This window comes from Oncorhynchus tshawytscha, linkage group LG09, assembly GCF_018296145.1.
Source record: "Oncorhynchus tshawytscha isolate Ot180627B linkage group LG09, Otsh_v2.0, whole genome shotgun sequence".
NCBI classification, from domain to species: domain Eukaryota; kingdom Metazoa; phylum Chordata; class Actinopteri; order Salmoniformes; family Salmonidae; genus Oncorhynchus; species Oncorhynchus tshawytscha.
The window spans coordinates 72036814-72053877 of record NC_056437.1 but is presented as its reverse complement, the minus strand read 5'-3'; the positions used below and the strand labels follow the sequence as shown (position 1 = coordinate 72053877).

Here is a 17064-nt window from a genome sequence, read left to right as displayed (position 1 = left end):
TGTTTGGCCATAATGTCCATCGTCATGTCTGGAGGAAAAGGGGGAGGCTTGCAAGCCAAAGAACACCATCCCAACCGGGAAGCACGGGGGTGGCAGCATCATGTTGTGGGGGTGCTTTGCTGCAGGAGGGACTGGTACACTTGGACAATGACCCCAAGCATACTTCCAAAGTTGTGGCAAAATGGCTTAAGGACAACAATGTCAAGGTATTGGAGTGGCCATCACAAAGCCCTGACCTCAATCCAATAGAACATTTGTGGGCAGAACTGAAAAAGCGTGTGCGAGCAAGGTGTCCCACAAACCTGACTCAGTCACACCAGCTCTGTCAGGAGGAATGGGCTGAAATTTACCCACTTATTGTGGGAAGCTTGTGGAAGGCTACTCGAATCATTTGACCCAAGTTAAACAATTTAAAGACAATGCTACCGAATACTAATTAAGTCTATATAAACTTCTGACCCACTGGGAATGCGATGAAAGAAATAAAAGCTGAACTAAATCATTCTCTCTACTATTATTCTGAAAGTTCAAATTCTTAAAAAAAATAATAATCAGGATCACCACTTTATTTGAACTAGGATTAAATGTCAGGCATTGTGAAAAACTAAGTGTGTTTCGCTAAGGTGTATGTTAACTTCCGACTTCAACTGTATTTTAGTAGACAACAGTAGAGGGATTGGCAGAAGATCTGAAAGGCAGTCAGCAGTGCTCAATTTGGTTGCCCGACTGTTATGATCACATACAGTGCATTCGGAAAGTATTCAGACCCCTTGACTAATTCTACATTTTGTTACATTGGTACCTTATTCTAAAATGTGTTAAATTGTTTTTTTTCCCCCTCACCATTCTACACACACTATCCCATGACGACAAAGCAAAAACATTTTTTAAAGAAATGTTTGCAAATGTATATATTTATATAAAAATGTGTACATTTACATAAGTATTCTGACCCTTTGCTCAGTACTTTGTTGAAGCACCTTTGGCAGCGATTTAGTCTCTAGTCGTCTTGGGTATGACGCTACAAGCTTGGCACACCTGCATTTGGAAAGTTTATCACATTCTTCTCTGCAGATACTCTCAATCTTCTGTCAGGTCCGCTTGGGGAGCATTGCTGCACAGCTATTTTCAGGTCTCTCCAGAGATGTTGGATTGGGTTCTAGTCCGGGCTCTGCCTGGGCCACTCAAGGACATTCAGAGACCTGTCCCGAAGCCACTCCTGTGTTGTCTTTGCTGTGTGCTTAGGGTCATTGCCCTGTTGAAAGGTGAACCTTCGCCCCATTGTGAGGTCCTGAGCGCTCTGGAGCAGGTTTTCATCATTGCTCTGTTTATCTTTCCCTCGATTCTGACTTGTCTCCCAGTCCCGGCATCTGAAAAACATCCCCAAAGTATGATCCTGCCACCACCATGTTTCACTGTAGGGATGGTGCCAGGTTTCCTCCAGTTGGCTTTCAGGTTGGAGATCAAGCTTGGTTTCATCAGACCAGAGAATCTCTTTTCTTGTTGTCTGAGAGTCCTTGAGGTGCCTTTTGGGAAAAACTCCAAGCGACCTGACGTGCCTTTTTACTGGGGAGTGGCCTCCGTCTGGCCACTCTACCATAAAGGCCTGATTTGGAGTGCTGCAGAGATGGTCGTCCTTTTGGAAGGTTCTCCCATCTCCACAGAGGAACTCTAGAGCTCTGTCAGTGACCATTTGGGTCTTTGTCACCTCCCTGACCAAGGCCCTTCTTCAATTGCTCAGTTTGGTCGGGCAGCCAGCTCGAGGAAGGGTCTTGGCGGACATTTTTTGGTACCCTTCCTCAGATCTGTGCCTCGACACAATCCTGTCTCGGAGCTCTACGGACAATTCCTTCAACCTCATGGCTTGGTTTTTGCTCTGACATGCACTGAACTGTGGGACCTTATATAGACAGGTGTGTGCCTTTCCAAATCAATTGAATTTACCACAGGTGGACTCAATGAAGTTGTAGAAACATCTCAAGGATGATCAATGGAAACAGGATGCACCTGAGCTCAATTTCGAGTCGCAAAGGGTCTGAATACTTATTTACAGTTATTTCTGTTTTTTATTTTTAATAAATGTGCAAAGATTTCTACAAACCTGTTTGCTTTGTCATTGTGTGTAGATTGAGGAATGTTTTATTTAATCCATTTTAGAAGAAGGCTGTAACGTAACAAAATGTGGAAAAAGTCTGAATACTTTCCAAATGCATTGCATGCCCAGAAATTCAAATTGACACGCAAAACATATGTACACTTTCTCTCTTCCACTTACACACAAGAGGAACCAGAAAGATCAAATGTTGAAAAGAGTGTGTGTGTGTGTGGCCTATATTTAGTCATTTAACACGAATGGGACCCACACGTCACACACACACGTTGTGAATCATGGCCCAGTCATCTCCTGCCTACCCTCACAAGGTGTGTGTGTGGGGGGAGGACAGGTCAGCACTCTGTACAGCTGTGTCAGTCAAACAGCAGTCAGGTGACCTGTGTGTTCAAGGAGCATTTAGAGCCGCAGTCCCCGACCAACATGCCAGGATGGGTTCCATTCTGGCCCAGAGTGCACCTCTACATACTTTCCTGTCTTCTCTACACTTTCCTGTCTACCAATAAACCCATCAAATACACAGGGAGTGGGACTGCCCCAATCCTTAGAACAATGCTGGCTGGCTGTAAGAGATGAGTGTAGTTGTAGAAATATAATATATAGATTGTATTTCTGTAAGTGTGAGACTGGTCAGAGTGCTGCTTGGTAATGGATTACTGCAGCAGGCTCTTCCAGGGGTGGGCAGACAGGCGGATATTAGTTGTTGGTGCAGTCTAGCACCAGAGAGAAGTGATTGTCATTGACATGTTACTGGGACTGTTATGTTTCATAAGGAACCTGAGTATGTACTTCTGTGTGTGAATGAGTTGGTACTTAATTAGTGTGTTTGTTTACTGTAGTGTGTGTATGAATCCACAAGTGTTGCCTCGGTGGTACAGTAGGCCAGCTGTGTGTGAGGGAGAGCTGCTGTGTTCATTGTCATTTGAGTGATACCCATCTGATTCTACATGGGCTGGCCACTTCCTCTCATATTGAGGGTCACACTGGGAAGGGAGGGGTAAGCACGCACAAAGGCCTATGCATCAGGGTTTCCGTTAACTGGTAATAGCCGGCTTTTGGCCGCCATTTATTTATTTTTACAATTTTAAAAAGCAGATAAATAAAATTGGCACAAGCCAATTTTCCAGGAGAAGAAAAAATCTCATTGTGAAATAATGGTTTTTTAAAAAAATATTATTTTTTTTTACTATTTGGTAGAAATCCCAGTCAATGTAAATACTTTTGACTGGTCATGGTCATCGGTCTGTAAGTTAATCTGTATAATTTAGGCAAATTTAAATTGCCACATACCTGCCAGATGCTGAAGCATCTCAAACAGCAAATGCATATGGTGCTTTAAAAACAACTGGGAACTTCAGGTCGGTAAGTCGGTTCCAGACTTGGAATTCTGAGTTGGATTACTGTTCCAAACTGGTTTTCCCAGTCGGAGCAAGTTGTTTTTTTGTGTGTCCCCCCCAACTGTTCCCAGTTGACGTCAACGCACTGAAGTCCGATATTTCCCAGCTCCGAGTACCCAGTTGTTTTGAACGTGACAATAGGCACCGGAAGTCGGGCTTCATCAGACTATCACGCACCACTTTGCAATGAGCTGGAGGCAGTATGCATTTTGAAAAAATATACTTAATTGTTTGAAACCTGAACTTTTTACTACATACACTCAGCAAAAAAAGAAACGTCCTCTCACTGTCAACTGCTTTTATTTTCAGCAAACTTAGCATGTGTAAATATTTGTATGAACATAAGATTCAACAACTGAGACATAAACTGAACAAGTTGCACAGACATGACAAACAGAAATGGAATAATGTGTCCCTGAACAAAGGGGGGGATCAAAATCAAAAGTAACAGTCAGTATCTGGTGTGGCCACCAGCTGCATTAAGTACTGCAGTGCATCTCCTCCTCATGGACTGCACCAGATTTGCCAGTTCTTGCTGTGAGATGTTACCCCACCATTCCACCAAGGCACCTGCAAGTTCCTAGACATTCCTGGCTCTATCCCTCACCCTCCTATCTAACAGGTCCCAGACGTGCTCAATTGGGATTGAGATCCGGGCTCTTCGCTGGCCATGGAGGAACACTGACATTCCTGTCTTGCAGGAAATCACGCACAGAATGAGCAGTTTGGCTGATGGCATTGTCATGCTGGTGGGTCATGTCAGGATGAGCCTGCAGGAAGGGTACCACATGAGGGAGGAGGATGTCTTCCCTGTAACGCACAGCATTGAGATTGCCTGCAAAGACAACAGGCTCAGTCCGATGATGTTGTGACACACCGCCCCAGACCATGACTGATCCTCCACCTCTAAATCGATCCCGCTCCAGAGTACAGGACTCGGTGTAACGCTCATTCCTTCGATGATAAACACGAATCCAAACCATCACCCCTGGTGGGACAAAACCGCGATTTGTCAGTGAAGAGCACTTATTGCCAGTCCTGTCTGGTCCAGTGACTGTGGGTTTGTGCCCATAGGTGACGTTGTTGCAGGTGATGTCTGGTGAGGACCTGCCTTTACAACAGGCCTGCAGTCCAAGCCCTCAGTCCAGCGGCAGTCCACCGTCTCTCAGCCTATTGCGGACAGTCTGAGCACTGATGGAGGGATTGTTCGTTCCTGGTGTCACTCCGGCAGTTGCTGCCATCCTGTCCCGCAGGTGTGATGTTTGGATGTACCGATCCTGTGCAGGTGTTACATGTGGTCTGCCACTGCAAGGACGATCAACTGTCCGTCCTGTCTCCCTGGGGCGCTGTCTTAGGCGTATCACAGTATGGACATTGCAATTTATTGCCCTGGCCACATCTGCAGTCCTCATGCCTCCTTGCAGCATGCCTAAGGCACATTCACACAGATGAGCAGGGACCCTGGGCATTTTCTTTTGGTGTTTTTGAGTCAGTAGATAGGCCTCTTTAGTGTCCTTAGTTTTCATAACTGTGACCTTAATTGCCTACAGTCTGTAAGCTGTTAGTGTCTTAATGACCGTTCCACAGGTGCATGTTCAATAATAGTTTATGGTTCATTGAACAAGCATGGGAAACAGTGTTTAAACCCTTTACAATGAAGATCTGTGAAGTTATTTGGATTTTTACGAATTATCTTTGAAAGGCGGGGTCCTGAAAAAGGGGCGTTTCTTTTTTTGCTGAGTTTATTATGAGGCATGTCTTACCTTGTTTCAAAGTAGCCTAGCCAAAAGCGTGCAATTATTTAAAATAAACTCTTTAATTGGCCAGTATACAAAGGCACAATTTTAGTCGTATTAGCAACCCATGCTAGTTGTTGAATATTAGATCTCCCCTCTTAATGTCTAACAGATGTTTTCACCTTTCACATCAAACTGCTCACATGTGCGGTGCGTTGTCCCCTAATTGCATTATGGAATGAACATTTGCGTGTGTCCTACTGCCTTGTGCGCATTGCTGCAATTGTATAATGTTAAGAATGAATAGTATCAACATTGTAAGCTAAACGTTCTGATCTGTTTCATCAGACTCATTGCTTTTTTAACAATTTTATTATTATTTATTTATTTTATATGTAGCCTAGGCCTACTGCTTGTATGAATTGTCCCAGAATTTGTTTGGAATAGGCCATTTCTTTCTCAACAAACTGATCAATAGAATAGGTCAACTTTTTTTTTAACTATGGGGGATAGTAGATTGACATAGGCTAGTGATTTTCCTGTTCATTAGGCCTACTTGTCATGTTGGCTGAGGTGCCCTCTGTTGTACACACACCTCTTGGTGTGACCTTATTAGGCTATGTCAGCACATCCTGTGTGGTCTCTCTGCCCTGGCAACAGGAAGTGACTGTCACCACCACTTTTGAGGGCGGGCCGTGCATGCTAAAAATCATTAAAACTATAGCCTGTTTATTTACATTTCATGTGTAGTTATATGTACATATAAACGAATCTTAATTACCTCGTGCTCTTGCATATCAACTCGGTACTGGTACCCTGTGTTTTTAGCCATGTTGTTACTCATTGTGTATTTATTACTTGTTATTGCTTTTCTGTTTTCTGTGTTTGCACCCGTAAGTAAGCATTTCACTGTTAGTCTACACCTGTTGTTGCTGATGTAAAAATGGCTTTATAAATACATTTGATTTGTTTACAAAGCTTGTACCAAAATAAAATGTGGTTTGATCTTGTTTTTTACTCTTCTGAAACGTTTGACTCTCTTGACGTGTGTGTGTGTTAGGATTTACAATGTCTATACAGTGTGGCCTGACCGGGTGTGATTGTGTGTTCCAGGTGCAGTACAAGGAGGAGTTTGAGAAGAACAAAGGGAAAGGTTTCAGTGCTGTGGCCGACACGCCAGAGATGCAGAGAATCAAGAAAACACAGGACCATATCAGCAACGTACGTCTATCTGTCAACGCTCACACACAGTACCTATCACAGAACGGGATCAACAACCAGTCCATCTCTCTCCCTCAGGTTGTCTCAAATGGAACCCTGGTCAAAGTAGTGCACTATAGGGATCAGGGTGCCATTTGGGACTCAGGCCTCTCTTTATCCCTTACCTGCAGTGCTGGCTCCTTTGACCGCTCACTATATATATATACTATATATACACTACATACATACATACACTACATACATACACTACATGGTCAAAAGTATGTGGACACCTGCTCATTGAACATCTCATACCAAAATCATGAGCCTTAATGTGGAGTTGGTCCCCCCTTGTTGCTATAACAGCCTCCACTCTTCTGGGAAGGCTTTCCACTAAATGTTGGAACATTGCTGCGGGGACTTGCTTCCATTCAGCCACAAGAGCATTAGTGAGGTCGGGCACTGATTTTGGGGATTAGGCCTGTCTCGCAGTCTGCGTTCCAATTCATCCCAAAGATGTTCGATGGGGTTGAGGTCAGGGCTCTGTGCAGGCCAGTCAAGTTCTTCCGCACCGATCTCGACAAACCATTTCTATATGGACCTGCACGGGGGCATTGTCATGCTAAAGCAGGAAAAGGCCTTCCCCAAACTGTTGCCACAAAGTTGGAAGCACAGAATTGTCTGGAATGTAATTGTATGCTGTAGCGTTAAGATTTCCCTACACTGGAACTACGGGGCCTAGCCCGAACCATGAAAAACAGCCCCAGACCATTATTCCTCTTCCACCAAACTTTACAGCTGGCACTATGCAATGGGGCAGGTAGCGTTCTACTGGCATCTGCCAAACCCAGATTCGTCCGTCAGACTGCCAGATGGTGAGGTGTGATTCATCACTCCAGAGAACACGTCCACTGCTACAGAGTCCAATGGCAGCGAGGTTTACACCACTCCAGCTGACGCTTGGCAACGCACGTGGTGAGTTTAGGCTTATATGCAACTGCTCGGCCATGGAAACCCATTTCATGACGCTCCCGATTAACATTTTTTTGTGCTGACTTTACTTCCAGAGGCAGATTGGAAATCCGTAGGTAGTGTTTCACACGAGAACAGATTCTTTTTTAAAGAGCTTCATCCCACAGCAGCCCCGTTCTGTGAGCTTGTGTGGTCTACCACTTCGCGGCTGAGACGTTGCTCCTAGACGTTTTCACTTCACAATAACAGCACTTACAGTTGACCGGGGCAGGTCAAGTAGGGCAGAAATTTGACTAACAGACTTGTTGGAAAGGTGGCTTCCTATGACACATTAGAAGTAACTGAGCTCTTCAGTAAGGCCATCATATTGCCAGTGTTTGTCTATGGAGTTTGCATGGCTTTGTGCTCGATTTTATACACCTGTCAGCAACAGCTGTGGCTGAAATAGCCGAATCCATGAATTTCAAGGAGTGTCCACATACTTTAAACCATTTAGTATGTATGTATGTGTGTGTTATGTATGTATTCATGCACGTCCTTACCACTCTGATGTGCAGATTGTCTCTTAGTCCAGAAGTACTGTGTGAAGCCTGGGCACAGGGTTACGTTACTTTGTCCCTCTGTGGTCCTCTGTTGCAGAAGGCTGCTGCCTAGGGCCTCCTGACATCGTAGCACATAGTTGCCCTGCTCGGTCTTCTCTAATGACTTAATGAGTGTGGAGGGTGTTGGTTAATTACTGCTTTCATACAGGAAAAGATCCTGTGTGTCTGAGACGGTGGAAACACACACACACACACACACACACACACACACACACACACACACACACACACACACACATCAACACTTCTACAACCCCAGGCAAATACAGAGATGAGAAGTCTGTTACAGTGTCCCAGCTGTTAACAGGGTGTGTGAGGACAGACCAAGCCAAGGGGTGCGGCTGATGATCTCTTTCTCTCCCTCCTTTCCCCACTTTCTCTCCCTCCTCCTCGGATGGACCCACACTCAGTAGGCCAGAGAGAGACCGACATGTCCAGCTCTCTTTGAAATGTGAGATGTCCAACTCCAGCCCCTTCTCGTTCACAACTGTCTGTCTGGACTAGTCCCCGTCTCTCTCTCTCTCGCTTTCCTTATCGCTCTGTCATATGACTCTAATTCACATTCATTTAGAACGTTCACTAAATTCTCCAGCCCTCTCTCCCTTCCTACCTCCTTTAACGTTCTACTGATTCATGTAGTGAAGGTTTAGAGGAAGGGGGGGGCAATTTTGTGTCCGGGAGTGAGACTGGCATGGGCTGAGCTTTTCCTCTTCTCTCACACACACACACACACACACCATCTGTGTGCAACCTTCGCCTTCAAAACAAACAGAAGTAATGTCAGACTCTCTCATGTAACATATTGAACATGTTGCTCGCTCTCTCACATAAAAAAAATGGTCTTCTCACAGTCACTGAACGCAATATCCTCACTCACGCTTAACACTGTCTTCTCCTCCGCTTAACACGGTCTTCTCCTCCGCTTAACACACTGGCCTCTTTCACCCACCCAGGGAGGGAGAGAGGGGGCAGAATCTAGGCTGTGTCAGTCTTATCATTCAGTCAGGCTGGGAATAGTAGGGCTGTTATACTGCAGAAAAGGATCTGTCTCTCTCAGGTTTATTGGTCATTTGGAGATGAATGCTGTCTCTCTCTGTGATGTTGGCTGGGTTGTCATATTAGGGCTGGTGCTGCTGGTTGTGATGCAGCTTTGATTTACCTGAATAAATAAGGAAAGCATGTACTGCCATCCAGGACCTCTATACAAGGTGGTGTCAGAGGAAAGCCCTAAAAATGGTCAAAGACTCCAACCACACTAGACTGTTCTCTCTGCTACCACACAGCAAGCGGTAGCCCCCCTCCCAAGCCACTATTTGCATTGAACCCCCCCCTCCCCTCACTCCTGTGCTACTCTGCTATTCATAGTCACTTTAATAACTCTACCTACATGTACATATTACCTAGACTAACTGGTGCCCCCACACATTGACTCTGTACCGATACCCCCTGTATATAATATTGTTATTTTACTGCTGCTCTTTAACTACTTGTTACTTTTTATTTCTTATTTGTATTTTTTAAACTGCATTGTTGGTTAGGAGCTTGTAAGTAAGCATTTCACTGTAAGGTTGGCGCATGTGACTCAAAGGTCATTTTCACCCAGTATTTTTGTTAGACATTATATATTTTGCACCATTCTTTTCTGTCTTCCTCCTTTGGGTCTCTGTTACTCTTTTCAATTTCTTACCCTCGCTTTAGGCCTGTCTCTCTCTCTCGCTTTCTCTCCACTTTTTCTCATTTCACCTGTTCCTGGTGATGTGTCAGCAAGGGTTGCTAGGCAGCGCTGATGTCACCCAACTTCCGGCTGCGATGTCATTTCCTGTGTCAGCAGGCCTATTGTAGAAATGGAGAAGCACGTAGCTTAGCACTGTAGCGCCGCACCTATTACACACTCAGCCCTACTGCCTGGAGAGGGATCTAGAGACACCTGCTGGACACGACAGGAACTGCTCTTTATTTCCCTGCTCTAAATAGCTATCTGCTGGACTGGTACAGTCAACAGGATGCAATCTGAATTTTCTTATCAAACTAAGTAGCACCATACATGATGTCTGGGTGTTATATCTAGCCACTATGTATCAGAGCTAAATGACAAATGTCACAATGTAAATATAATATGTGTGTGTGTGTGTGTGTGTGTACACAGATTAAGTACCATGAGGAGTTTGAGAAGAACAGGATGGGAGGAGAAATCCCATCTCCCCAGCCCAACAGCCCCAATCCAGGTACACATGCTGTCTCTCTCTCTCTCTCTCACACACACACACACACACACACACACACACACACACACACACATTTATTAAAGATGCACGATGACATTTCCTGGTTGCTAAAATTCCAATGGTCTGCCTAATTTCACAAGCAAGTAAAGTGTAGAGAATTATTGTACCATCTAAAATATATTTTTCAAGACCAAAATTTGATTACATTTTGTAGCTTTAACATCAGTGAGAGTAGACACATGGTTGCATTTATCCCTGGGCATAACATTTTTGATTTTTCTGCTCTGTGGACAGTTCCTGTTTTTTAGCACACCTGAATACAATGATTGTGAGCTAGTGGTTAACCTGTGCATTCACTGTGTACATGTTATCACCTCTCAATATCACAGAGAGTCATTGTTATAATAATTGACTGAAAGGCGCTAAATGATGGCTGCAAGTTTTGACTTGCTGTGCTGTGGAATTTTCTGTATCAGAGCCCTGGGGCTGACCAATGAGGTGCCAGTTAGATGGAGGGGTAGGGGGGGGATTGTTTCAGAGTTCCGGGGAATGGGGGATCCCATTTGTCAGACTGAATAGCCAAAAATGTCTATCCTTCACTCTGATTCAATCACTCACTCTCCCTCTCACAATTCTCTCTCGCCATCTCTGGCTCTCTCCTCCCCCTCTCCTTTTCCCCCTCTCTCACCAGTGTTCCAGCAGCCCCACCAGCCCCCTGCTGCGTCTAAGAACTACAGCTATGAGCCAGCAGCGGCTCCTGGACCAGTCCGTCAGGTGGCCGCCGCCCCCCCTCCCAGCTCCGGGGTGAGACAGAACCCTCCTCTCGTGTTAGGATCCATCCCAAATGGCACCCTATTCCCTATTTAAAGCACTGCTTTTTTTTTTACCAGGGCCCATTGTGGCCCGGTCAAAAGTAATGCAATATTTAGGGAAAGGGGTGCCGTTTGGGACGTAGGCACTGTTCTCTCTGCATGGGGGCCTCCACTGTGTCTGGCAGTATCCACATGACACTTCTCTTTTTCGCCCGTTCTCTCTTTTTCGCCCGTTCTCTCGCTGTCTTTTTCACTTGTTCTATATATATATATATATATATATATCCCTTCTCTTCCTGTGTGTAGAAGCGGTACCAGGCGGTGTATGACTATGCTGCAGCCGACGAGGACGAGGTGGGCTTCCTGGAGGGAGATGTGATCGTGGACGCGCAGGTGATCGACGAGGGCTGGATGTACGGCCGTGTCGAGCGCACTGGCCAGCAGGGCATGCTGCCTGCTAACTATGTCGAGGCCATCTGATCTGAGAAAGAAGTGTGGAAGGGAGTGAGAGAAGCAAATGAAAAGCCCAGTGCCATCTCATCTTAATGCCGCTTTCTATTTCTTTCACTCGTTCCCTGATCTGTCCTGTAAGACCCCCCCCCGCCTGGTCTGCTCTCCTCCAACGACAGACTCTCTGTGCTGCCGTCTGTCTGTCTGTTTGTCTGCCTGTCTCTGTCCCAATTCTTCGGTCCACTAAAAAAAAAGCAGTCACAAGTGGAATTTAAGTCTTACAGAAGTAACATGCCTCCATCTTACAGGCTATATATACGTCAGGGGTCATAGTGTATCACAACTATCCTAGCTACAGCACTTCATTTTCCAGCAAACTATGATGCAAAACGATATGAACCTCTTTTTTTTTTTTTGTCAATCAAGTTGCCATGACAGCAGAGAACTGAGGCCAATGTGGTCATGAGAAAATGAGTTTGGAATGTGGGTGTGGCATCTTCAGAAGTTGTTTTTTCTTTTTTCCGTTTTTCGAACTGGTTGAAATTGGTCTGACTGGAAGCTCAGTGTAGAATCTTACTATATCTGGGCAGTTAGAACTCAGCTTGAATATTTGACTTGTGTACATTCCATTATCCATCAATACCCCATTGTTGTCGCATCAGCCAGTCAGTGAGCAGTCTACAATATCAGTCTTACCAGAGAGGTCTTATATATTTATATAACTACACGTACGCATTTATCAATAGTACTTATCTGTTACCTCACCTGTCTTACCCTGTCCTGCACTGCATTGTGGGTATTGTTCTGAAACTCAACTGGAATCCTATCTAAACTGAAGAGCGCCTCCTGCCTTGCCTTGTACCTCAAGTTCAGGCATTTGAAGTACAGGAGGGATCAGGGGCGAGTTAGTTAGGGGATGTGGTTACAATCTTCTTACAATCATGTCATTACCTTAGTCAGTGGGTGTGAAGCTATTCCTCATTCTTGCTGTCTCCCGCTCGCAGCCTCATGCCTTCCGACAGTCTTACAGGAAGATGAGTGACGTGATGGTTGGAGGGGGTCTGGGGCGGAGAGAGGGGGTAGGATCAGGCCAGGTCCTGCCCCTATTCCAAGAGAACCAACATCCGAGTTTATCAATCGTAAGCGCGAAGGCCAAACACAATTCCCAAAACAATTCTGTATTGTCAATCTTTTCTCTTTTTTTTCAAATGTTTATTTTTTTCACTTGTTTTGTTGTTAAACATTCCAGTCCTTTGTTATGAGAAGTGTTGAACAGGGGTCAGAAATCCAGGCTGTGGTAAATGTTAGTGTTTCTATTTCCTATCATGCTGTTTTTTTCCCCCTTTGCTTTTGTTGGTATTCTAAGAGGCTTATTTTAAAAATGTCAATGTATCAAATACATTTCGGAAATAAAACGGCAACTCGATTTATGAACCAATAAGGCACGCTAGTTTTGTCTAGGCGTGTGCATATGCTGGGTTAGCAATCCCACCGATTTAGATCCATGGGGTAAATCAACCATCATGGGTTATGTATTTGCCTGATAATTCCTCAACCCAATTTGCCTGTTTTGTTGTGCCAACATTGGAGAGCAATGTTCTGGAGTGCCACTGGCTCATGAATATTCACATGCTCATTAATGAGCAGTCGTCATGGCGCACAGTAACATTAGGCCCCCGCTCTCTCGCCCGCATTTATAGATAATCTCTGACATTCTATAGGCACACATTTCCAGAGGACATTCCCTACCTATGTAGTGGCACGCCTGTGTTGCACAGAAAACTGAGAAATGTTTACGCGACAATGACGTAACTTTCATAGTCGTAGCTACGAGATCTGTCTGGATGTCCTGTCAGGGGCAGGTTCTTCCAGTGCCGCCGGATCGTTGTACATTCCGTGTCCTGAGGGACCGTGTGAGGCTGGGAGAGAGGGACGCGGTGAACTCCTCCTCGACAGCTTACTTCTTCCCTTATCTTTCCCACCCTACTGTTTCTTCCCCTTCTCTCATGCGCTGTGACTGTCACGGGTGGGGGTTGGGATTAAAAGTCTTGTTCCGCTTTATAAAAACAAAGCCGTACTCCCGCCGTGTAGCCTGATTTGATGGTGGTGTTGTACAGTTGTTTTGGGTTGTAGGTCATGGTGCTGGGGAAGGAAGGGGCTTTTGCCTGCGGACTAAAGCTGTAGTGTGGAATGATTTTGATCTAATGAGGTGAAGGGGCGGTATAAAGGGTAAACGGTACCCTTTTTAGTACCAGTGTGGTGGGACGTGTTGGACAATAAGTTAGGTGTTGACCGTTCATATCATTTTGGCTTCAACTTTGTAATGTGATGAGTTATAACAATGATGCTTAAATGAATTAGAATGAACACAACGCACACCTCAACCCGACTAGATAATCAGATTGCCATGCTGATAAAAAAAAAAGGTAAGTCTAGGCTGGCATTTAGCATCTATGATCTCTACTTGACAACTGGACATTTTTAAACTCGTACACTGTATGAAGGGCAGTTTTGGGGCAGAGCCATTTGAAGTCTCGCTTTGCTGCAGTAACTGAAGAAAGGGCGAGGAGGAAGAGGTGGTTTGGCTTGACGTGAATGGGGTGTTGGAGTTTTTATGAATTTGGTTGGCCTTGTACAGTATCTGCAGTCAATGCCTCTCAAAATAAAATTGCCTTGGCTACTTGGAGGCTTTGGTGTGTTTTATAGATAGGCTTGGTTTATTCCCTATGTTGGCTGCCACAGCTGTTTTTCCTTTGCAGTGATTTTGTTTTAGTTGCTAGGGGGATTTCGGAGCGAGGTGAATGATGGTGGTAGTTGGAGGGAAAGCAATCCAAAGTGGCTAAAGACAAGCCAATTGTGTTTTTGTGCGACTTGAGTGATAGACCACAGCGGCAAGGTGTAGACATTATTATTGTACCATGTTATTGTCTGTATTGAGCTGGATGGGGCTAGGAAAGGGATGCTACAACCTGCGGGGTGTAAGGAAAGACTAGGAATCCGCCAGGAGACCAATATTCTCTTCTGCTTTGGTATCACTCCTACAACTCTGCAGTATCATATCTCATATCATCACCTTGTTCTCCTCCCCCAATGTATGTGGTCATATCAGTCCTATGGCCAAGAGTCCTCCAACCTTCTACCCCAATTAAAGACTCCTATGTCCTATGCTTCTGGTGAATCAACCATTCCTTGCTTTTGTATGATACTGGTATAGGAAGTGCAGATATAAATCAACCAACCACAAACACTGACCTAGCATTCAGACCGATGTTGTGCATTCCATCAAAAAATTATTTTGTTTTGATAGCATTTTTGTTATTCAGAATTTTTTTTTTTTTTACATGCATATATTGACATTCTTAAAAGAAAATCAGACTCCAGTTGAATTTTAAGGAACTGATAAAAGCATCTCATGTTGCCCTGTTTCAGCACTTCGAATTGTACTTAAATATTCTACAGATGAAATAAAATGTCATTTTTACTCAGTAGCGTCCAGTATTATTTGCTTCCATCAGTGTAAATTCTTCCTCATTCGGTGTGATTACTTGACTATATGACTACGACTTTGCTGAACACTAAACGCAGATTGCATGTATTACAGCAAAAATAAATGTCCCATGTTTTACGCTACTCCCTATCCTGGTTTTAATGTCTACCCGTATGCTTTCACGCGTACAATATTATAGAAAGTATAGGGCGGGGAGGGGTTTCGTGCAGAGAAGAGATTATTCTGCTCCGGTTATTTCCGATTTCCCCCGATCTGCGCCGGTTTTAAGGGTTTTAAGGCTTCCAATTTCTTCGTCGTGTGTTCTGGCGATACATCTGCATCCTCCATTTCTGGCATTCTCATCATGTTGGACATTTTAGTGTTGATGTTTTTTGCTATCATGGGACTTGTTTTCCTATCCTACATAATTTACATGTTATGATGTGTGTCCGGATTTTGGACCCAGCCGGTGAGCCGCTCCTACATCCGCGGTACCCATCGCTGACAATGGTAAGTAGCGCACACAGATGAAAACGTCAGCCTCTTATGCTCTTTAGTTATTGAATTGTAGGTTGTAAAATTGCAAAGATACACAAATGAAAGATTAAGTTGTATATGACAGATGGTGCTGAAACATTGATGGGCTATATATTCATATTTTTGAGAATCTAAAAACAGTTTCTAGTTAGCGTTATGATACGATGTTGGTTCATACTATCAAAAATCTTTCCACCGGTATTTATTTTAAATTATGACGCTATATTAATGGTGGTTAAGGTGTTGGGAACTCCGTTTACCCTGCGTCCCGCATGATAGAAATAACAGGAAAGAATAACACTGACGGGGAGCATAATAAATGTGACACCTGTGCATCCTGCTCAATCTCTGTTCCAGGGAGGAATGCTCTTCAACGTGGAGGAGAAGGGGGGCTTTACTGCTCCTCTGGGGGGAATGAAGATGGCCCATCAGAGGGGGAAGACCTTGTAGGGTGGATAGACTGGCAGCTGGTGGACACTTCTCTGTTGGTCTCTAGATTCAGCCACCCGACTATGATGACCCTTATCGAGATCTGGTCTCCTGTACCCCAGTAGGCTCCAATAGGCAACCCCTGTGCCCTACTGACTCCTCTTCTAAAATGATGATCTGTGTGTAGAACGCATAGGAGTTAGTAAAGATGTCAAATTGGTAAGGATGTAAAGCTATAAGGAGGACGGTTGTATTGCAGTAGTATTGTTTGTGCCTATTTGACTACACTGTGAGGGTTAACACTAACCCCCAAACTGTGCAATGTACAATATCTCCATGTTAAGTTCATGGTTTCGTGTGTAAGGCTATATAAGTAAGTCAAAGGATAGAGACTTCATCCTATCAAGGAACTTGGACAGTTATTATCTTAGTCCTAGTTGTTTTCTATGAACAGGCTGAGATGATCTTGATTGACCTCTACTTGATCTAAGCGTTGAAGCAGGACTATGTCCTCTCTGTCCTTTTTACAGTCAGTGAACCTAAAAGGCCAGGGGGTTGTGTTAATGCAATAGCTATTAGCCACAGTCACACAGAGATTATATTGGCATGTCAGTACTAACAAAAATGTATACATTAAAAGTATTAGCTAAACTGTTTTTTTCAGAAGCTCTGTTGTGTTCCTGGAAGAGAAGTATTCCATCTAATTATGGCATTAAATTGATAGGATCCGGAAGTAACTCCCATATCATCACTCTTGTCACTGTAATCATGAATGACTGATTTATCTTAAACAGTATTGATAACAGTCGAGTGGTCCACACACCGAATGCATGTTTTTATCCCTCAGATTCATCACTGCAGTTTGTTTTTCTCACACAAATATAAGTGTTATATTTATCAGAGCCAAGGCAAATGCTGATATTTTTGTGATGCCATTGAAATAAAGGTTTGCGCACGAAAACCTGGCTAACTTTATTTCACTTCAAAATGTGTGAATGTGCATAGGTATGCGAGAGGGAGTGAATCATTTGTAGGAATTTTTTATGTTTGCCTACATTTGAAGGTTTGAGTACAGAAGAAACAAGATCGCAAGCCAGCTGTTGACAT

The 17064-nt window shown here is 44.2% G+C and overlaps 1 protein-coding gene across 1 annotated transcript in view; it reads left to right on the top strand.

The window, feature by feature from the left end:
* Nucleotides 1-14989, top strand: part of LOC112258628 (LIM and SH3 domain protein 1) — a 42130-nt gene extending 27141 nt beyond the window's left edge. The window contains exons 4-7 of the mRNA XM_024433138.2: nucleotides 6357-6464; nucleotides 10164-10242; nucleotides 10934-11046; nucleotides 11361-14989. Of these exons, the coding sequence (XP_024288906.1) occupies nucleotides 6357-6464; nucleotides 10164-10242; nucleotides 10934-11046; nucleotides 11361-11534 (474 nt within the window). The 3' untranslated portion in view covers nucleotides 11535-14989. The remainder of the gene's footprint in view (nucleotides 1-6356; nucleotides 6465-10163; nucleotides 10243-10933; nucleotides 11047-11360) is intronic.
* The last annotated feature ends 2075 nt before the right edge of the window (nucleotides 14990-17064 follow it).